This window comes from Plecotus auritus (genome assembly GCF_963455305.1).
Source record: "Plecotus auritus genome assembly, chromosome: 4".
NCBI lineage: Eukaryota > Metazoa > Chordata > Mammalia > Chiroptera > Vespertilionidae > Plecotus > Plecotus auritus.
Genome location: NC_137775.1, coordinates 110,970,826 through 110,994,286, shown reverse-complemented (window position 1 = coordinate 110,994,286; position 23,461 = coordinate 110,970,826). Strand labels below are relative to the sequence as shown.

The window sequence follows — 23,461 nt, the reverse complement described above, 5'->3', positions numbered from 1 at the left end:
CATGACTGTAATTTTGCTACTGTTATGAATCGTTCTGTAAATACCTGTGTTTTCCGATGGTCTTAGGCGACCCTGTGAAAGGGTCGTTCAACCCCCAAAGGGGTCACAACCCACAGGTTGAGAACCGCTGCCTTAGACGGTCAAATAAAAAAAATGACAACAGTTAACACAACAATAGCCATGTGGTGTGAATGAGTCAAAATGACACCTATTTTTTTTTTTGTCAGATTGGCAAAACATATATTTTTTTGTAATTAGTTTATGTATACAATGAGATGAAAAGGGTTGAAAATTGTTGCCCTGGCATAAAATTTTCTGAAGGGTCTGCTGCCTTTTGTTCAGCCTCTAAATTCTGGTTGTGCTGGTCAGGATAAAAATAATAACAGTCTCGTGCTCTTGTTCTTCCTGTTCCTATCACTAAGGCTGCACAGTGCACACAGCATAGGTTCTCACTCAGGAAGGCCTGGCCCCGGAGCTCCCTCCCACTTCCTGGTTCTCCACCCACAGCAGACAGCCGCTTTCCTAGAGCAGTTCTTAGCTGAGCTTTAGGTCACATTTTGCTGAAAAAATATAAGCAATGTTTTCTTTCTGTTCCACTGCCTACAGTGCTTTATTTGATTTCCTCCAGTCAAGGCCCCCAGACACCTACAATGTGTCGACCCCAAAAGGAAAAGCCAAGAACTCACAGGAGCACATGGTAAGTCTCTGAGCATATCTGTGTGTTGTGTGTATTTGTGTGTTATGGTTGTATATATCTTGTGTATGTATGTTTTCGTTGTATTTGTGAGTGTATGTGTGTGAGTTGTGTGTATTGTGTTTTTGTATGTGTTAAGCTTGTGCGTATTTATATATTTGTGAGTATAACATGTGTGCACTGTGTTTGAGTGTATACAGGGTGGTGCAAAGTAGGTTTATAGTTGTTCATATGGAAAATAATACAATAATTAATAAGTAATACAAGAATAAACTGTTTAGTGTACTCATAACTGTAAACCTACTTTTGGCCCACCCTCTTTGTGTGGCTGGTATGTGTTGAGTTTTTGTGAGTATTGTGTTTGTGTGTATGCATGTGTGTTGGGTAAATATGTATTTGTGTGTTTGAATGTTTGTGAGTATGTGTGTTTGAGTGTATTATTGAGTGGTATATGTTGTGTTTTTGTGTGTGTTATGTTTGTGTATCGTATATATGTATGTTTGTATATTTGTGAGTATGTGTGTTGTGTTTGAGTGGATGGTGTGTGTCATGTTTCTATGTGTGTGTTTGTGTGTATGCATGTTTGTTGTGTATATTTGTTTTTCTATGTCTGTGGGTGTATGTGTACTGTGTTTGAGTGTATGTGTGAGTGGTATATGTCATGTTTTTGTAAGTGTTATGTTTGTGTGTATGCATGTGTTGGGTATGTGTGTTTGTGTTTATGTGTGTGTTGTGGTTGTGGTTGTATTGTGTGAGTGGTGTGTGTGTGTGTGTTGTGAATGTGTGTGTTTGTGGTATAGTAGAAAGGGCTGTGACTGAAAAGGAGAACTTTGTATACCTTGTGCCTGCGTAAACTCCCTGCTTATATGGGGACGATGCTTCCGTGAGTTTCACTTTCTTCCGGAGAAGCATATCAGGCGGATGTATCTGCTCCGAGTTCTATGTTGGAGACAAAACCACTGAATGTGGCGAAGGTGTGAGGCACTGTTCAGGGCTGGATCTAGGGGCCTGCGAGTCAGGTTTCCTCATACCCGGAGTCTTCATCTGGAGATAGTCCCAGACTGTGAACATCTCCAAGTGTCCTGTGTGTCCTGGCACTTTCCTTCCCAAACCCACACACCAGGATGGACTCCTGGAACAGGGAACAATGTTAGTCCCTGAGGTGAGGCAGTGCGGGTGGCAACAGGGTGCACTGCCCTCTCACCTGAAGGATGATGGGAGTTTCTGACTGGTGACATGTCGCTCTTTGCAAAGGCTAGGACTTGCAATAGAAAATGTCATAAAATGTGCTGGAATGTTATAGGGATGACAGGACATCTAGTTCAGGTCCAGAGTTCACAATTAGGGGACACTGAGGCTCAGGCAGTATGACCTTGGAGGGGGGCCCCGAGATATCCTGGCTCCAGCAGAACTGTCCCAGAGCCATGGAGTTCCTGTGCTGAGGCTATTGGCCTTCTAGCACAGCACCTGGCCACCCACCTCTCAGCCCTCTGCCATCCTCACTGCCAGGCCTTCCTCAGGGATCGTCCTGGCACCAGGACCCCACTGCACCCCAGGCCAGCCCCTCACCACAATGTCCTGCTCCCGCCCTGAACACTCTGGCCAAACATCCTCCCACTGCTCTCAGGAAACTGTCAGACCTGCTTCTGTGTCTCTGCTCCTTTCTCCTCCTCACATGACAGCCCCAGGACCTTCTGTCCATCCAAACACCATCCATTCCTCAGGCTGCAGGCCATCTGCACCTTCTCCATGAAATTGCTTAAACTCACAATGGAGACCTCAAAGGAGAGAGAGAGAGAGAGAGAGAGAGAGAGAGAGAGAGAGAGAGAGAGAGAGAGAGAGAGAGAGAGAGAGAGAGAAAAGAAAGAAAGAAAGAAAGAAAGAAAGAAAGAAAGAAAGAAAGAAAGAAAGAAAGGAAGGAAGGAAGGAAGGAAGGAAGGAAGGAAGGAAGGAAGGAAGGAAGGAAGAAAGGAAGAAAGAGGGTCCCTAAAGGAGATAGAGAGTGTCTCAGACCTTCCTCCCCTCTCCTCACTCAAGCCATACCCCTCCCCACAAAGCAATGTAAAAACTTCCTCTGACAAGAGAAATTCAGGTGCCTCCTGAACTAGTTGAAAAATCAGACATACTCTTTTCTCTAGGTGGAGGAAGAAGAATTCGAGCTGATTCTCCCAGACAGTCCCTCAGGAGCGCTAGCCCAGCATCCTAAACAAGATGTGTCTGGAGGTAAAATGACTTCCTAGTGTGCCTGAACCTGAGGCAGGGTTGGACGGGGACTGTGATGTGCAAGGAGAGGCAGCAGAGTACAGCCCATTCAGAGCTGCACCAGCAGATGGCCCTTGGGTGGGGCCTTGCTTAAATCCACCTAATAAGAGGGAAAGGCCCCCAACAGGCACAGTGAAAGAAAGGTGGGGGGAGAGAAAGAGAGAGACAGAAAATACTCAGGAATTACCCAGGGATACCTGTACTCACCTTGGTTGGGGCTTGCAATCCAACAGACCCTATGTGGGTGATTGATGGTTCAGATGTGGGAGCACTGAGGGTCAGAAAGGCTGCAAAGCACCACGTGAGTGAGCAGCTGCCTTAGAACTGGACTGGCCCTTCTCAAGGGATTCTCCCCACAAAAGCTCTTGCATTGGGTCTGGTACTTAACAGTCATGGGTTCAACTTTATCATTTAACCCAGGGAGATAGAGTTTAGGAGTGCTCGCAATCCATCCATTTTCCTGGCCAGGATAAATTATGTATGTTTCATCATGTATTTGAACACAAATGATTTTTATACTATATGGACTTCAGTGGCCTAAGCCATTGGAAGCAAGCCGTATTAATAAACATGCCAACACATGATTTTCCGTTTCTCATGGCAATCAAAGTTAAATGTTACTTTTAAAATCCTCTCTAGCATTTGAGTGATGTACTTGGCGTGCACTGGCTCCAGGCTTGCCCAGAGGGGAGTTGGTACTGTCTTCACCCAGCTTCAGTTTGGCTGGGAGGGCAGGAATGAATATTCCACCTTCCTTGCTTCCTTGAAACTCCCACCTATTCACTCATTCCTTTAAAAGTCAAGTGGGGGAAGCTGGAGGGAGCCAAAGTCAACAGTCAGAATTGGTTGGTATGTCTGCCAGCCAAGAATGCTAATCCTGTCTCTATGAGGTAAAGTTAGGGTTCTGTCATTGAGACACATCAATGTCTTCAATGTGGAACAGACTTGGAAACCAGAGCTGCCATTTGGGACCTCTTTATGTACTCTGGATCTGTGATCTCAAAGGCCAGGAGATGGAATTCTCTTTCTGTCCTTCGACCCCAGTCATTTCTAAAATTTTAACATTAGATTTTAAATATTAGTTGGCATCTCTAAGTCTTCTGTTGACCAATAGTTCCTCTATTCAGCTGGTTGGGAATATTTGACCCCAATTTCAAGCATATAGACAAAGAATGTGACCCTAGTGTGCCTCTGTGCTGTTGAGCCCGGGATCTGGTTGAAAGATCCAATACTCCCCATATTTCTTGTTGGAACAGCTGAAGGAGGTGATGTGGTCAGTCACTTCAGGGACAAGACGTAAACACAGACCCACACACTTCTATTCTCACCACTCAGGGATACCTAGGAAAGCTAAAGGTGCCATATTCACGAAGGACTGGTTTCCATCTGGTGAGAACAGGTGACCCTGAAAAGAAGATTCAAAAACTGAACATAAAATGTGGTATTCTACCATATGATCCAGCATTTCCACTTCTGGGTACATGCCCCAAAGAAGTCAAAGCAGGGGCTTAAATAGTCATGTGTACACTAATGTTCATAGCAGCATTATTCACAATAGTGGATATTGGGAACAACTCATGTCCATATATAAGAATAAACAAAATGTGGTTCATCCATATAATGGAATGTTTTTCAGCCTTGAAAAACAAGGAAATTCTGACACCTGCTACAGTATGGGTGAACCTTGAAAACACTATGTCTAGTGAAATAAACCAGACACAAAAGGTCAAATTTGCAGGAACTTATTCTAGGTCCCCAGAATAGTAAAATTCACTGAGACAGAAAGTAGAATGGTGGTTAGCAGGTGTTTGGGGAAGGGAGGCATGAGAAGTTATTGTTTCATTGCCACAGAGTTTCTGTTTGGGGTGATTTTAACATTAGATTTTTAAATATTAAATATCTCCAAGTCTTGAGATGCGTAAGAGTGATGATTGCACAAAAATGTGAAGGTATTTAATGTCACTGAGTTATACACCTAAAAATAGTGAAAACAGTCATTTTAGGTTATGTATATTTTACCACAATAAAAAAAAATTAAAAAGAATGGAATGTGAGCCCAGGGCAGGTCTCAGGTGCAGATGTTAATCTCCTTCCTCAGAGGACAGTCTGCCCTGAGATCATGGAGCAGATCCAGGGGTGAGTCTCTAACCCCAATCCCTCTGCTTTCTCTTGATGCTTCTAGATCTGAGGCTCATCCTGGTGGGGAAAACTGGAAGTGGAAAAAGTGCAACAGGAAACAGCATCCTTGGCCGGGAAGTGTTCAAGTCTAAGCTCAGTGCTAGACCAGTGACTAAGACCTTCCAGAAGGAGAGCCGAGACTGGGCCGGGAAGAAACTTGAGGTGATTGACACCCCCGATATTTTGTCCCCTGGAGGTCCACAGGAAGTGGCAGGTAGGAGCTCCTGGGAAGCCATTGCCTTCTCCTCCCCAGGGCCACACGCGGTGCTCCTGGTGACAGAGCTGGGCAGGTTCACAAAGGAGGACCAGTTGGTGGTCAGGCGCCTTCAGGAGGTCTTTGGAGTGGGAGTCCTGGCCTATACCATCCTGGTGTTCACCCGCAAGGAAGACCTGGATGGTGGCTCTCTGGATGAGTATGTGCAAGAGACTGACAATTGGGAGCTTGCCCAGCTGGATGTGCTTTGTGCCAGGCGCCACTGTGGCTTCAACAACAGGGCGGAGGGGGCAGAGCAGGAGGCCCAGCTAAAGGAGCTCATGGACAAAATCGAGGGGGTTCTGTGGGAAAACGAAGGCCATCATTACAGCAACAAGGCTTACCAATACTCCCAGCAAAACCTTCTGCTCAGAGAAGAGCAAGGAAGCAAGGAAGGCAGATAATCCAGGGGCAAGGCTCTGGGGAAGGGCCCAGTGGGGAGTCCTGGCTGGAGGGACTGTGCAGAATCCAGAAGGCATCTGAGCAATCTCACAAACGTCTCCTGAAGTGGGCACCCATCTGAGCATATGCGGGACTCCACTGAGGGACAGCTGTTTCTTATGAGCTCCTTTCAGCACTGTGTCCAGTTTCCAGCCAGTCACTTGTCCTCTCCATCCCATGGGTCACTGACCATGCCCGTCTCCAGATGGTAAGAGAGTGTGTGTTCCTGAGTGCTCAGCTCCCATCCAGGTCCTTCATCGCATCTTTCAGTGCATGTGGACCTTCCCTCCTCTTTACTCTCTGCCTCCAGCACGCTTTCTCTTATGGAACATCACATTGCATTAGCATTGCATTTCTTGAAGTTCTTATCTTTACCCTGATAGAACTAAAGTTCCTGAGGGTATATCATTCTCATTCTTCCATGTAACCCCCTTCTCCCCCCCTGAGCATCCTGGTCACCGGAGTCACTCCTTAAATGATGATAGTCAATCAGTGTGGGATGCTGGTCAGGTGACTTCACACCTCCTGGACTATGTCCTTGCGCACAAAGGGGCAGGTATAGTGACTTTTTAAGTTACCTACTGTGTGTGGTGGACCAGGACTTAGCAATGGCTCTGAGACATGAGAAGGACAGCTGCTTGGCTCAAGGGGGAAAGCAGGTAGAAAGAGAGAATCAGAAAGGAGGAGTCCTTTTATTCACCTCTGAAAGACACCATTGAATCACAACAAATGAGCCCCTTGGGAACTTCCTGGTAGGAATGAGGAGCAAAGTAGGGTGGGTTATCCAAGGAGCCAGGCCTGGTCAGGCAGGTGGCCCTTAGACCTTGCTAAGGACATGGAGGCCTCAGGATGTACCAAGGGGCTTGGGCAGAGGAGGAGCCCTCCCTAAAGCTGATGTAGATTAGGGTTGTTCTAATTAGGGTCCCCTCTCATATGTCTGCCTTCTGATTGTGGAAAACAAAGATGATTTTCAGCCTTACCTGCAACCCCGTCCCTTCTCCTTGAGAGTGGGGAGAAGGTGTGCAGGAGGTCAGTGTATGGGTGTGTAGTGGGGTTCCCAGTCATGTATGTGGATGTTAAATGGAGGAAGGCAGAGAAGAAATGGAACCTGCAAAGGTGGTAGGTGAGTGATGTGAACATTGTAGGGAGTAGCCTGCCTGGTGATGGGAGGAGTCTGTGTCACATGGGTCTTTGTGGAGGGCTGCTCCAGCAGACAGAGGCCTTGGGAAATGAGATGAACCAGGACCAGAAGACAGTGGTGTTGGTCCTGGCCTGGCCTCTGAAAAGGCAGTGCCATGTAATGTTACAAAGAGCCCAGCACATCTCAGATGAACTTCAACTTCTCTGTGGAGTCTGACCAAATGATGGAAATGGGATAGGAGGGAACAGGGAAATACCTCACTACAGACCCCTCTTTACCTTTGTCAAGCCATGTGGCAGAGGGTCTCCAGCTTCCTTCTTCAGGGAGGGGTGGAAAGTGGAGGTGGGGGTGACAGTGCTGGGGGACACTCAGAAATTGGAGATGCAGCTTCAGTTCTGTCTAGATGCTTACCTGCTGGTCAGAGATCCTCTACTGTCAAAGGCTCTCTCAGGACCCTGGTTTCCCAATCTGGAGGCCAGGTTACCCCCTGACTCAGATACAGGCGACGCCTAAGAAAGCCAGAGCATTTGTTGTGCTGAAAGTTTCAGGAAAGTGTCTCAAGGCAGAACGAATACTTCTTTTGGTTCACACCTAAGACAGCCTTCGTGTGTGACCCGTTGATTACATCAGCACTCCACTTCCCATGGACCAAAGCACTATTAAGTCTTTATACTCCCCAAGACCCGTGGCAGGATTTTCAGTTCTCTTCCTGTCTTCTTCTTTCTCTCCTTATGAATAAAATATTGATTTGATTACAGTGGCTTTGCTTTCCTCATTTATGTACTTCCTTTGTTATTCTCAGGTATTTATTCTTCTATGTGAGAATTTAAATCAATTGTTTAAGTTTCAGAAAAGAACCTCAATGGCATTCCAGTTGGAATTGTGTCACATCTCTGTATTATATTTGGGGTACATAGTAAATACTTCAAGGAGACATGAACCAAGGTCATCTTGTTTCTAAGTGAGCAGACTCACAACTTCGGAGATATGGAGTAAAAGTTAAAACCATCTACATTTCCATTAGGATAGCAAGATAAATTTCTTCAGTAAGTGTTGTTGTTTTAACTATTAGCTGAATTCATTTCATAATAGAAAATACAAGCATTTTTTCACCAAGTGACACCCATTCAGTGATTCTAAATGTTAAGTCACTCAAAACATATCAAACATGGTGTTTTCTCCCCTTTATTACTAAAAATCAGGGAAGATGCTGCCCACACATTTCAGTAGGCGGGACAGATGCTGCTCCACTGCTGTCACTCGGGGGCTCTGAGAGTGGGGCAGGCAGGTGTGGGCCTGTCTGGACACTCCACAGTCTGTGTATCACTAAGAAAGACATGGTATGGGTGCGGCGGGCTGGTGAGAGAGGATTGGCTTGGCTCAGGCTGTGAAAATAGTGAACTTTAGAATTCATTATTTTCAAAAAATATCTCAACTCTGGAGTAAAGCATGAGAAACAGAGATTTGTGTAGTTTGAAGAGCCACACTTGTTTCCTCCTTGGTGGATCACATCAGCTGCTAAAGGTCTCCAGGAAGGTTTCTCCCTCCCACTTCCCTGGAACAACATTGATGAACTAAGGAGAAAATACACAATAACAAAATAATAATTTTAAAGCAACTGTTTGGAGGCACTGGGAAGTGATGAAATACAGACAGACCCTCTAGGGGACTCAAGACTTTGTCAATATCCTGTGGTCAAGATAAAGAGACCACACTACTGCCACATTCATGTGGTCTTCCTGTCCTGGAATACCACAGGAATAACACTCAGGCAGAAATTCACAGTGACTGGAGAGAAGGCGGTTGGAGTGTGGAGGCAGCCAGAGCAGGTAGAAACTGATGGGGAACCTCCCAGAAGAACAGAGCTACAGAGGGGGTAGGGCTTTTGAAATTCTGCACATAAATTGCTCCTCCAACCTTTGGCTGATTCCCGGACTTTAACCTCCCAAGGGTTCAGGGAAAATTGTCCTGGAAGGCAGGAAGAGCAGCAGGTCGGAGATGTCAGCAGCAAACACAGAATTGGAGTAGTTCCACTGAAATCCCAAAGGGTCATATTTTAGGAGTAAATAGCACATCAGGGTTAAGGGATTTGCCTAAAGGAAAAGGTAAATTGGCTAATAACATCCAAATCCACCCTTTCCAAGGTCAAAGGGATGTGCCCATAATTTGAGTGTCCGCTTAAATGAAAACAAACTCAACATTCTTTAGAAGATAATAATATCCAGAGTCTTTACCAGCATATTACCTGTAAGATCCTATAAAGTATTAAAAATTCTTCTTTTCTAACATAAGGCTAGAAAGCTTTAAAATTTTTCTGTATGCATGTTTATATATAGCTCACAATGTTTTGCATATTCTGTTTTCACTATCATCAGTTTAAATATTTTCTATTTTCTTTGTGATTTTTTTTTTTCACTCATGGATTACTTAGAAGTATGTGCTTAATTTCCAAATATTTGAGTATTTTCTGGAAGTTACAGTATCCAATTTGGTAGCCACTAGTCACATGCGGCTATTGAGCACTTGAAATATAGTGTGTGTACCTGAGAAATGGAATTTTAAATTTTATCTAAGGATAACTAATTTTTACTTTAAAATTGAAGCAGTATCAGTCATTTCTCCATGAAATACAGCCTTGTAGTTTTGAGTAGAAATACATTTGATCTAAGTGTTGTATCACATGTTATTGTTGTATCACAATGCATTGTTTGTAGTATTAACATAAAGACATCATCCATCTAGTCACCACAGTGGACTGGTTCTTTAGTACTTTCTTTTAATGCAGAGCATTCTGTGGTGTCTGTGGGTCATACGTGCTTGTAAATATTGTATATAAGAGTATTTCTGTTAATGTTTTACGTCTTTATTGTTTGGATCAATCTGTTTAAAGATGGGGCACACCCCACTTTGCAGGGGGTCCACCTGTTTGTGGGCATGCTGAACATGTAGTAGGGATTGCAGCAATTTTAAGACATTAACAGCCAGAAACTCAGGGTTCGAATTTCAAGAGACTTTTTGTCTGTGTGTCTTTAATGTAACTTTGGTTACTTCGCCGTTTTATGAACATAGGAAATCTTCTGGTGATTTTTGTCTACTGGGAAATACATTAATGAAAGACTCTCTCCAACAGTGTTAAAGGGACCTTACCTTATCAGGTACTTAACCACGAATGGACATTTGCCCCTGTCTCTGACACTCGCCTTCATCTCAAAAATGAGAAGCTGCCAACTATGGAGGAGGTAGACAGCCATCCCAAGACATCAACAAGGCCTGTATGCTCACAAATTGATGCTGCTCAAACCTTGTTCTTATATCACCTAATTGTTATTGATTAAATGTATATAATATTATTTTTATACTAGAGGCCCGGTGCACGAAATTCTTGCGGGGGGGGCGGGGTGTCCCTCAGCCCAGCCTGCACCCTCTCCAATCTGGGACCCCTTGAGGGATGTCCAACTGCCCGTTTATGCCCGATCCCAATGGCAGTCAGACATCCCTCTGACAATCCAGAACTACTGGCTCCCAACTTCTTGCCAGCTTGCCTTCCTGATTGCCCCTTACCACTTCTGCCTGCCAGCCTGATCACCCCTAACCACTCCCCTGCCAGCCTGATTGATGCCTAACTGCTCCCCTGCCAGCCTGTTTGCCCCTAACTGCCTTCCCCTGCAGGCCTGGTCACCCCTAACTGCCCTCCCCTGCAGGCCTGGGTCCCCCCCAACTGCCCTTCCCTGCAGACCCAGTCACCCCCAACTTCCCTCCTCTGCCGGCCGGGTCACCCCTAACTGCCCTCCCAGCAGGCTTGATCACCCCCAACTGCCCTCCCTTGCAGGCCTGGTTCCTCCCAACTGCCCTCCCCTGCTGGCCTGATCGCCCACAACTGCCCTTCCTTGCAGGCCTGGTTCCTCCCCACTGCCCTCCCCTGCTGGCCATCTTGTGGTGGCCATCTTGTATTCACATGGAGGCAGTCATCTTTGACCACATGGGGGAAGCCATCTTGTGTGTTGGAGTGATGGTCAATCTGCATATTACTCTTTTATTAGATAGGATAGAGGCCTGGTGCATGGGTGGGGGCCAGCTGGTTTGCCCTGAAGGGTGTCCCAGATCGGGGGGGGGGGGGGTGTTCCCTTGGGGTGTGGGGCGGCCTGGGCGAGGGGCCTGTGGTGGTTTGCAGGCCGGCCACACCCCCCAGTGACCCAAGCAGAGGCCCTGGGATCTGGGATTTATTTATCTTCTACAACTGAAACTTTGTAGCCTGGAGTGGAGCCAAGTCTTCTGCTCGCCTCATGGGGCAGCCATTTCTCTAGGGATTTATGTATCTTCTATAATTGAAACTTTGTAGCCTTAAGCGGAGGCCAAAGCAGGCCAGGGCTGCAGGAGCTTGGCTTCCTCCATTGTCACAGGCAACCCTAGCCTCCTGCTCTCTCCAGCTCCATGGCTGCCGCCATTTCTGTTGGGATTTATTTATCTTCTGTAATTGAAACTTTGAAACCTTGAGTGGAGGCCTGGGCCAGCAAGGGCAGGCGGAAAGCTTGGCTTCCTCCATTGCCAGGGAAACCCAAGCCTCCCTTTTGCTCTCTGTGGCTGCAGCCATCTTGGTTGGGTTTATTTGCATATTCCCTCCTGATTGGCTGGGGGGCATGGCTTGTGGGTGTAGCAGAGGTACAGTCAATTTGCATATTACTCTTTTATTAGATAGGATTGCTATTATCCTCCTTATGATTTCCCAGTGGAAATAATATCTGTCTCCCTAGATCCCTTTCCCTATTAGACATGAAAAAATGTAACTTGGGTACCTGCTTATCTTTTCCACCTACTAGATAGTGATATTTTGATTATCAGCTATGATAATGAAGTTAATATTTTGTTGGCCACGCACTAGTGGTCTTCCACTATCAATATAATCTTTGGTATATCTATTATAAAGGATCTATCTTGGACTAACCTCTCCAAGAACACCTCACTAATAATTCCCCTGATAGAATTATATATGGATCTTATCTAGATGAATATTTTAAATGAATATTGTCTAAATATAGGAATAAGCTAAATTAACTGCCCCCCAAAAAAGTGGAACTTCTGGATAATAATAGCCCCTTCAGATCCTTCCTTCTCTAATATTAGACATTTTCTGTTCCTAACCAGTGTTACTGCTTTATTATTGTTACTCTTGTTCCTGGTATGTAAATGTTATACTAGATGCAGAAAACCAAAACTTGACAAACAGCAAAAAGACTCGGATCATGGTAACTCAAAAAAATTAGAAATAATCCAGAATACTTTATAACAAGGACATATAGGATCTGACTGCCTCCCATTCACCTGCCTTTTTTAAAAAAATAATAATTCGACCTTAAGTGCCATCTAAGGTTATGATCTTGCCCCATCCCCAGTGGTCCATCCTGTTCAGCAAGACATGCTGACACTGACACATCCTGGGAATAAGCCTTCCTAGCACCCTGGGATTCCATGTATCCTTTGGATTGATTTATGACCAAAAGGGGGATGTGTGGACAAAAGGGGCCATATGCTAACCTGACAAACTCAGGGAAGGCCTGCATGGCAGTCTTGCAAACTCAGAGACCTAAAGGAACCACAAAAAATGGTCTGAAATTAAACTTTAACTAAAAGCAGTTATGGTGGGTACTTATGTCGTAGGCTAGTACCTTCACTGACAAGGTCAAACTTTACCTTAACTGAGCCTATCTATCTTTTTGTGTCTATGATAACATATCCTTAAAAAGTCTGGGTAACTTGTAACTTCCTTTTTTCCAGACCCCTTGGGTTCCTTCATTGTTATTGTTATCATGTTAATTGTTAACTATCCTGCACCCACCTAAGTATGTGTCTATCATTTTACTTTTTATCCAATCATAAGTCTCCACCCACCCCCACCTCCCCGCCCCCACTTTGCTTTCTCTGGCCTCTCTAACCTGTCACCAATGCATTGCATGTAACCCACCTATGTCCCCTCCTTTGATTGCAATGTATAAAAATAGATGAAAGCCTGCATTCTCTGGAGCACTATCCTAATCCATTGAGATACTGCTTCCCAGCAATTGTTGACAGTTTCGCTCAAATAAACTCACAAAAATTCTTTACAGGTTTCCATGTTTTTACATTAACAAAGCTTTCAGGAGAAATGAGAGAGATCTTAGGGGTAGACCAAGCCGAGCTCCAAAATCGTCTTGCAGTTTTACCAAAAAGTGAAATTCATCTCTGTATTCTTATAAGAAATATTAGTGGTATTTCCCAAAATAAAAGAAATTCCACTTTTGCATAAACATGAGAGAATAGAAAAAATTTTATTATAGTAACAATAAGGAAACAATTGAAGTGGGAAGGGGAAGCAGTGTGGGGCTGACCATCACACCTAACAGTAAGTAATCAAGGTGTGATGTGATGGAGGTGTGGTGGCAACAGTTAATTTCACAAGAAAAGGAGAGAACTAGTTATTCAGAAAAGTGATTATCTTAAGGTTGCTCAAAGACTTTCTACAGAAACATTTGAATATACGGAACATTGTTCTCTTAGCTGTAGAATCTCTGTGTTTTACTCTTTCTGGCATTTCACTTAGTTGAGTTCTGAGAAATCTGTTTTTCAGACAACTCTTTGTTCTTCAGAGTGCAGATGATAAGGAACAATTTCAGTTTTTCCAAAAGAATGTAATTCAATAAATTTATGGTCATTTAGAAAGAATTCTATAAGTATCTCTAGCTATCCATTACCTAATGCAAATAATTGATTTCTTTAACAACATGGGTAAAAAGATCATTTTCATCCCAAAGGCAAAAATGTGGAGTAGAAGCCACAGTTGGAGATTATGTGCCGATCTAGAAAGAATTCTAGAGAATCATTGTCTTTTGGTCTCCTGCATTCTCTTTCTCTGTCTCTAAGAAAGAGTTCAGAAGATAGGGAGTATCCATACTTTCTACTTTGGAGTTTTACAGATTGAGAATGTGTCTCATCCCTGTTAAATAAACCAAACAGATATCTACCAATTGCCAATAAGAAACTTTACTAAACACCCCAGTCCTGAGAACTTGAAGAACAGAAACAGAGAACTCTGACTTTGGGGAATGAGTTATATAGGAAAGAACACTTGAAAAACATGCAGGAAACAGATTTTCAAAAAGCTTAATTTCTCTTGAATAGAATAAAGAAAAAAGGTAAAGCTAACACCATTATATTCTTGATTATCTCAAGTATACTAGTATCTTGCTGACTCTCAACTTCATCTCTGACTTCTTGCAGCCTTTTTAGATAGCAAATCTCTCTTTCTGCCAATTCCTTCTCCATTTCTGCCTTTTTCTTTTCTTGCTCCTGATTATCCTCTAGGTTTCTGATTTTTTTTTTTTATATTTCTCTCTTACTTTCCTTTTCTCTCTCTCCAGCTCAGCTCTGTATTTTTTTTTTGTTTTTGTTTCACTTGAATCTGTTTCTGAACCTCCCCCTCAATGTTTTGATATATCTTATCAGTGTAGAATCCTCTCTCATTCTCCATCAACATGCGCTGGACCAGGTCCAACAGCTGTGCCTTCTGAGCCTCCTGCTCAGCTCCTGTTGCCTTATTGTTGAAATCACAGTGACGACCCCTGAACTGTTTCATCAGATCTTGAATGCCTTTTGGAGCTTCCTTTAAGTAATCATGGAACTCCATGCCATCCAGGTCATCTTTCCAGGTGAATAAGAGAATCATGTATCTCCTAGCTTTGGGTCCAAACATTGATAGCATCTTCTCCATGGCCTTTTGTTCTTCATTTGTGTACCGGCCCAGCGGGACCACCAGGAGCACAGCGTGAGGCCCAGGGGAAGTGAGGAGGATGCATTTAGCAATCTCCCTTTGTGTGTCAGCATCCTGTACCTCAGTGTCAAAAATGCCAGGTGTGTCCACGAGGACAATTTCTCTCCCATTCCATGTGCTGCTCCCTTTCTCAGAGACCTTGGTGACTGATTTTGCTCCAATGCTGGAATGAAATGCTTTCTTTCCAAGGATGCTGTTCCCAGTGGCACTTTTTCCTGATCCAGTCTTACCCACTAAGACAAGTTGTAGTTGTGAATCTCTGGGGTCTTGGTTTCCAAGCCCTGGGACATCAGGAAACAAAACAACAACATTGGGATTGACTTCCAACCTTTCCCCATGCAAAGGCCCTGTCCACTGGTTTTTTTCTATTGCACACCAGTGTCCTGTCAGTGAGCCCCCTCTGCACTCTCAGGAGGTCTGTGGAACCCCTGGGCCTCACCTGCCTCCTGAAGGACTTGGGGAATGCCAGCAACTTCTTAGGAGTCCCTTGGGCTGCTCTCTCTGACCTTTGGAAGCTAAGTGCCCATGGAAGAAGGTGCACAATGGTTCAAGTGAGAATTCGGAGCTACTACTGCTAGCTATTCTTCATAAGCTAATGTAGGAAGTAACACAAAATCTAACTTTGGGACATCACAGTGGAAGATCCTCTTCCCTCAAATGATATCCAAATGGAACTTATATTCTTTCCATTAAGAAGCCAAGTAGGTGGGTGAGTCATGCCATCCCACCCTGAAAGGGAGTAAAGGGCACATGTGCAGAAAGGCGAAGTGTTCCTTCATATTTCAAGAATGCAGCCATCTCCTCAGGGATTCTGAACCACAGGATAACAAAATGCCTTACTTTTAATTTATTACCTAAATGTAGAAATCTAATCAAGTTTTCCTATCTTAAGTTATACAGAAGACTTCTATCCAGAAAGTAGTGACAGTACTCTGGAGTTACTCTAAAATCCCTTGATACATAAATAATAGTAATAACAACTCATACAGAGTAGCATTAGTGGAGTTACACTTTTTTGGTTTCATTTGGTTAGACATGTCTACTTCCTAGGACACCTGGAAGTTAATAACAGAACAGCATAGCCTACCACCTGAATGATATTTTAAAGATCACTGTGTCTCAAGTTAAACACCAAATCATCTATATAGCTCTTTTTTTTCTCTTTCTAGTCAGTAATTCTCTGCTTATCTCTTCGATGTTTCTATAAAGGTGAAGTCTTCAGGATTTTTTGAGCACAAACCAGGACCATAGAAGTCAACTGACAAGCACATCTGAGAGCCTGTTTCTCCCTGAAAGAAGACCCTGTCAGCGCACCCCTTTAATAAGTCTGACTCTTGCAGGAGGAAACCTATATTATAATGAACTGTCTCTGCTTTGAGTCTATGCATACATCATCACACTGACAATATTGCTGACATGATTATAAACTCCATTTTATTTTTTAGAGATATCATCACCATTCACCCAGTTCCTCAGACAAAGCTGGGAATCCCCCTGGATTCCTCTCTCTCCCTTACCTTCCAGATCTGACCCATCGGCAAGTTCACAAATCTGACTGCTTCTCTCCATTTTGAAGACCATCGTACTAGCCTAAGATACCATCACCATCCATGACTCAGCCAGTCGCCTCAGTGGTCTCTTTAGCTCTGTTGTGCCCTATTTTTCTATTCTGTACATTGGAATGATTTTTCAAAAATTTCAGTCAAACGGAAGAGAGATTTTGCAGAACCCCCCACTCTGGCTTCCAAAAAATCAGCAGTTATTCTCTATCTCCCACACACTTTATGGTGAAGCTGTTGCTAATCCAAGGATTATAAAAACCATCCTTAAGGCAGAGTATCCCACATTTGATAACAAGAATTCTAAGATGAGAAAAGTAATTTCCAGAAGCTGAGAGCATTGGCTACAAGATGGCTAAGATGAAAAGAAAATGTGGGTGGGATTTCAGATTATTATTTAGTTAGCACCACAGTGGAGGACTCCAACCTAAGGATATCCTGAGGGCATTAGTTGGTCATCCAGAGAGAAGTAGAAAAATCATGGGAGGTGAAAAGAAAAGTCACCAAAGGCCAGCTCCAACACTGCAACCATTTGCCAATGCTGAAAGCATATGGCAGTCTGTGTGATAGACCACAGAAATGGCCATGAATTAATCCCATGTCTGTACACATGCCTCTTTACTCTTTAGCATGTGGATCTGCAGCTCCTCCCACAAGGTGCTGAGTCTGTTTCTCCACTCGTTGCATCTGTGACTTGCTCTGGATAATGGGGCAATAGATGCACGATGCAAGTACACTCCAAAAGTGCTGATGCCCTGGGGCTTGATGTCTCTTAGTCTTCAGATCCCTGCAACTGATTGATGATGAAGGACACAAGACCCGGTCATCCCTATCACCCTAGCCTGCCCAAGAGCCTTCTAACCACCAGACATGGCCATGGGACTATCCATTCAAAAGTATCCAGTTGCTGGATCTTGAGAGTATTACTGGTATGCTAAGCAAAATAAGTCAGATGAACAAAGGACAAGAACTGTATGATTTCACTTACATATGGGATATAAAATAGAAAGCAACAAGGGAACAAACAATACAAATAAACAAACAAACTCATAGTCGCAGGCAGCAATATGACAGTTACCAGAGGGAGTGAGGGGTGGGAAGACGTTGAAGCAGGTAAAGGGGGCAAAATATATGGTGATGGAAGGAGACAATGCAATATACAGACGATATATTATAGAATTATACACCTGAAACTTATATAAGGTTATTAATCAATGTCACCCCAATTAATTTAATCAGAAAAAAAAAAGATTATCCAGTTGTGAACTGAACCACCAGCTTAGCACCGGTGCATGAGGAAGTCTGGCTGAGAAGAGCCCAGTTGGCCCAGACCCAAAAACTTCCCATCTGTCTACCAAATTGATTGCCAAAGAAATGGTGGAGGTTTTAGGGTACTAAGTTGTGTTGTGGTGTGGTACCAAACCAGCAAAAATTCAACTGATATAGTTGATTTCTATAGATATGGAAGTAAAAGGAGGGTTGTGTGAGAAACTGAGTGAGCCAATCTGTTGAATTTGTTGGTTTCTACTTCCAAATGGATTCTACCTCCAAAACATGCCTCCAGGAGCAGGGAAATTAAGACCTGAATTATTCAATTCCTCTCATATTCCTCCTTCCCAGTCTTCTCTCAGGCTGAAGAGATTGGCAGAGAAACAACAAGAGAGGCTATAACTGGCCCTTCTGGTGTGTCCACATTGTTGGAAGTAGGAAATAAGAAACCTCATTAGCCTGGGATCAATCAGGATAGTCTGACCTCTCTTCCTCTAGAGGTTATGCTGTGTCATGAAGAGACAGTGTAGAGGTTCATGAGAAAAGCTGAGTTAATTAAGAGAAAATAAGAAATGGGGTTGGAAATATTTTGTTCTTGCTCAGATGAGGACTGGCAGAGAGCACAGGAGAACCCACTGCCAGGTTCCCTCTGTCCCATCTGGCCTGGGGAACACAAGCACCCTCTCACCATGGCCGGTCCTAAGTTAACTGAAGTTGGAAGGAGTAATGTTCAATTGAGCTGCCATCGTAGTTTAAATTTCTGTAGATAAGAAACAGAACTCATTTTAGGGAAATGGATAGTAACTGAAAACCAAAACCTCATGCAGCCAACAGTTTTTTTTATTTATTTTCCATAAACTTGCTACTTGATTTCACCTTCCTTGTTTCCCAACACTTCTCACCTCCCCGTTGTCAGTTTCATTTTCACTTGTTGCTTCTTCTCTACACAAACATATTTCAAGTGCTTCCTAAGCTCTGGTTCTGGGCGCCCTTCCCCATCCATTCAGTAAATTATTGTTTTGAATGCCATCTGTATGTCCTTATAGCCTACCCTCCTCAGAATTTTGAACTTTTATATCCCATTCAACTTCCCCATTGGGCAAGTTCATGGGCATCTCAAACAGAACTTGACAAAAAATGGAGCCCTTGCCCATCTCCCAACCCCAAACTCCAGACCATGTAAATGATTCTGCCCCCATTTTGGTAGATACCATCACCATTCAGCCAGTGGCTGCTGCAGAATCTTGGGGTCAGCTGCATCTCTTGTTTCCTCACTTGCTCATCAGTCTACCATCAACTCCTATGGATTCTACCTCCAAAACAAAATTATCCATTCTCCACACCTTCATGATAAGCCAAGCCACTTTTATTTGTTTGCCATGCTTACAGATTCCTAACCAATCATTTCATCTTCAATCCCTTTTCTCCTCTATAATCAAGTGCTTTATTAAAACTAAATTTTATTTTTTATTTCCTCCCATGCTTCTCCCCCCAGCACCATTACCAAAAATAAATAAATAAATAAATAAATAAATAAATAAATAAATAAATAAAATACAGCTGTGCTGAGGTCCACTTGCTATTTGCTCTGATCACATTCCCAGGGGTTCCAACAGAACTCATACTACAGCAGGAAGATGTTTGTCTGTTTTTTACTATGCCCCTTTAGGTTCTGTGCTTTGTGCTGATGATAGGATCATCTGTGTCTTGCATTTCTCTTATTACCTGGGACAAGCACAGTACTGGACAGAGAGTGGTTCTCAATAAATATTTGTTAAGCCAATAAATCAATAAAAATCTTTCTGATATTCTGTCCAGCATACATCTGTGAAAGAGATTATCCTCTCCTTACTCAATGCTGAGAGTCATAAAAACATGCTATTACATTTTAAATACCTTTTCTCTTCACTACTTAAAAACAACTGGCAATGGGGGAAATGTTAAAGGGAGTGATTTAAGAAGAACAAGAAATTGAGGGGAAAGAACATAGGCATAAGAAAAAATGGCAGGAAATAAGTACCTATGAATAATGACCTTATATGTAAATAGAATACATACTCCAACAGAAGACACAGATTATCTGTATGGATAAGAAAACATGAGCCATATATATGGCTGTCTACAAGATACCCACCTCAGAACAAATGATTCACATACACAGAAAGTTGAGGGACATGAAAATTTTTTCTGTGCAAATGGAAACAGAAAAGGCAAGGGTAGCAATATTTATATCTGACCAAATAGATTTCAAAGAAAAGGATACAGCAAGAGACAAAGAAGGCCACCACATAACACTAATGGGATCAATACAACAAGAGGATATAACCCTGGTAAATATGTATGCACCCAAAGAAGGAGCATCTAAACATATTTTTAAAATCTTCTATAGGATGTTAAGAGAGATAGACAGTAATATAGTCACAGTAGGGGATTTTAACACCCCACTGATATTACTGGATAGATCTTTCAGACAATCAACAAAGTAAAAGTGAGCCTAAAGGAAACACTAGAACAAATTAATTTAATTGACATTTACAAAACATTTCTTCCCAAAGTTACAGACACACACTCCTCTCAAGTGCACATGGATCATTCTCAAAGACAGACCACATGTTAGGACACAAAATAAGTCTCCACAAGTTCAAGAGAAATGAAATCATATCAGGTATCTTCTCAGATCACAATGACATGAAACTAGAATCAATTACAATAAAAACATTCAAATCCATGGAGTCTAAGCAATGAATGGGTTACCAAATAAATCAAAAAGAAAGAAAAAACTTCCTGGAAACTATAACGAAAATGAACAAACAACAACCCAAAATCTATGGGACATCGCAAAAACAGTTTTGAGTGGGAAGTTCATAGCATTCCAGTCCTACCTCAAAAAAAAAAAGTTCTAACCAAATATTAACCCTACAACTAAAATAATTATATAAAGAACATCAAGAAAATCCTGGAGTATGTACATAGATGGAATTAATAAAGATCAGAGCAGAAATAAATGTCACAGAACTAAAAAAATAAAAATAAAAAAAGTACAAAACATCAATGAAACCAAGAGCTGTCTCTTGAAAAAATAAACAAGATTGATGAATCTTTTGACAGACTTGTCAGGAAACAAAGAGAGAGGACCCAAATAAGACAAGTGAGTAATGAAAGAGGTGAAGTAACAACCTACACCACAGAAATATAGATGTGAACAACTATTGAGGAGGCTAAAAGGCTATGTAACCCTGATACTTGGGAGTCTAGCAATCTGAATCCAGGCCAGCAATCTCAGTGTACATTCTTGATAACCTATAATTAAGTCACTATCTCTGTCCCAGAAACTGGTCTTGCAGAACTTGTTATCTAAATACAGAGGCCATAAAACTATGAACAGTGCACTGCCCTGGAGGGAGGGTTATTATCGCTGGCGTCAGGACAGACCATCAGATATGACCTGGAGACCCCCAATACCTGGGGGCCTACTAGCAAAACCCGTGAAAGGGACCGGAAGCATAATCGATATCTGCAGGACAAAGACCACAGAAGGATATAAAAAGAGAAGCCCCCGGCATGTTTCTTTACTCAGATTTGGAAGTTATTCCCTGAGTCCCCTAGCGTTAAAAAACAGGGTCCCTCCTTTTCTCTAAAAGCGTTGCTTGGTTTTTCTTTGGTCTTCTGCAACACTATATGCCAATAAGTTGAACAATCTGGATGAAATGGAAAAATTCCTAGAAAAATACAATCTTCCAAAACTGAATCAGGAAGAATCAGAAAACCTGCATAGGCCAATAACAACTGATGAAATTGAAGAAGTATTTTTAAAAGCTCCCAACTAACAAAAGCTCTCCTCCAGATGGCTTCACATGGGAGTTTTACCAAACATTCAAAGAAGAACTAATACCTATCCTCCTCAAATAATTCCAAAAAATCCAAGAGGAAGAAACACTTCTAACTGCTTTGTATGAGGCCAGTATTACTCCCATTCCCAAACCAGAAAAAGGCACTACAAAGAAATAGAATTATAGGCCAATATCCATGATGAATATAGATGCTAAAATCCTCAACAAAATATTAGCAAATCGGATCCAGCAATATATTTAAAAGATCATACACCATGACCAAGTGGGATTATTCCAGAGATGCAAGGCTGGTACAATATTTGCAAATCAATAAATGCAATACATCACATAAACAAATTAAAAGACAAAAATCACATGATCATCTCAATAGATGCGGAAAAAGCTTTTGACAAAATCCTACACCCATTTTGATAAAAACTCTCAACAAAGTGGAAATACAGGGATCATACCTCAACACGATAAAGGCCATATATGACAAACCTACAGCCAACATCATACTCAATGGGCAAAAACTAAAAGCATTTCCCCTAAGAACAAGAATAAAACAGTGATGTCAGCTTTCACCACCCTTATTAAACCCTAGAGGCCCAATGCACAAAATTTGTGCAAGGGGCTCAGCCCTCGCAGCCCTGGCTTCATCTGAAAGGTCATCCAGAAGGACATCTGGAAGGCCATTTGGCTTTCCAGTCTAGTTAGCATATTATGCTTTTATTATTATAGATAGTACTGGAAGCCTTAGCCACAGCAATCAGACAAGAAGAAAGCAAAAAAGGCATCCAAATTCAAAAAGAGGAAGTAAAACTATCATTATTCACAAATGACATGATATCGTACATAGAAAACCCTAAAGACTCCACCAAAATACTACTAGATTTAATCAATGAATTTAGCAATGTAGCAGGATACAAAATTATCAACCTGAAATCCATGGCATTTTTATACACCAATAATGAAATCTCAGAAAGAGAAAATAAACAAACAATCCCATTTACCACTGCAACAAAAGAATTAAGATACTTAGGAATAAACTTAACCAAGGAGATAAAAGACCTGTGCTCTGAAAACTACAGCATGCTGAAAAAAGAGATAGAGGAAGATATAGACAAGTGGAGGAATATACCGTGTTCATGGATTGGTAGAATTAACATCATGTCCATACTACCCAAAGCAATCTGTCGATTCAATACAATCCCTATTAAAATACTAACTGCATATTTCATAGATATAGAACAAATGCTACAAATATTCATATGGAACAAAAAAGATTGCTAATGGCTGTAGCAATCTTGAGAAAGAAGATGTTGGTAGGATCACAATACTGCATATCAAGTTCTACTACAAAATCATTGTAATCCAATCTGCTTTGTACTGGCACAGAACAGGCATACAGATAAATGGAACAGAGCAGAGAACCCAGAAATGGACCCAAGCCATTAAGCTCAATTAATATTTGACAAAGGAAGGAGAAACCAAGATGGCGGCATAGGTAAACACCTAAACTGCTGCCTAGCACAACAATTTCAAAACTACAACTAAAAGACAGAACGGACACCATCCAGAACCACAGTAAAGCAGGCTGAGTGAAAATTCTACAACTAGAAGGAAGGAGAAAAGCTCACAGAGAATTGGAGGTATGGCAAAGGGGCTTTGTGCGCGCAGAGAGGAAGGGCGGCTGAGAGCCTGGCTGACTTTCTCTGGCGGAAGGGGGAAGGAAGCCTCCGACCGCACTGAACCCCAGTTCTGACTGCACTGAACCCCAGTTCCAGGCGAGCCCCTGGGGACCCACGCTCTTACAGGGGGAGTCTGGACTCTCGGGCGGAGACTCGGGAGCCGGGGAAGGCGGAGGACTGAAAGTGCGCACGCGCGCACGCGCTGGTGCGCACAAAGGCTGCGGGGTTTGCCACAGGCTTTCCCTAGTGGAGGGGAGACAGAGGATTCTGACTGCACTGAGCCCCAGTTCTGACTGCAGTGAACCCCAGTACCAGGCGAGCCCCTGGGGACCCACGCTCTTG

General features: G+C 42.8%; 1 protein-coding gene and 1 pseudogene across 2 annotated transcripts; one reads left to right on the top strand and one right to left on the bottom strand.

Annotated features, from left to right (window-relative positions):
• The first annotated feature begins 503 nt into the window (after positions 1-503).
• On the top strand, positions 504-7,726 carry LOC308247227 (GTPase IMAP family member 6-like). Its single transcript, XM_080666026.1, is given in 4 exon segments — positions 504-697; positions 2,833-2,917; positions 5,139-5,770; positions 5,773-7,726. Coding segments are annotated over 4 exon segments (975 nt in total). The 5' UTR covers positions 504-577; the 3' UTR covers positions 5,911-7,726.
• A 6,377-nt stretch (positions 7,727-14,103) lies between these two features.
• Positions 14,104-18,344, bottom strand: LOC308246778 (GTPase IMAP family member 4-like; annotated as a pseudogene). The gene is made up of 2 exons: positions 18,287-18,344; positions 14,104-15,051 (listed from the first exon to the last, which is right to left on the bottom strand). The product of its transcript is annotated as a GTPase IMAP family member 4-like (transcript).
• Between the last annotated feature and the right edge of the window lie 5,117 nt (positions 18,345-23,461).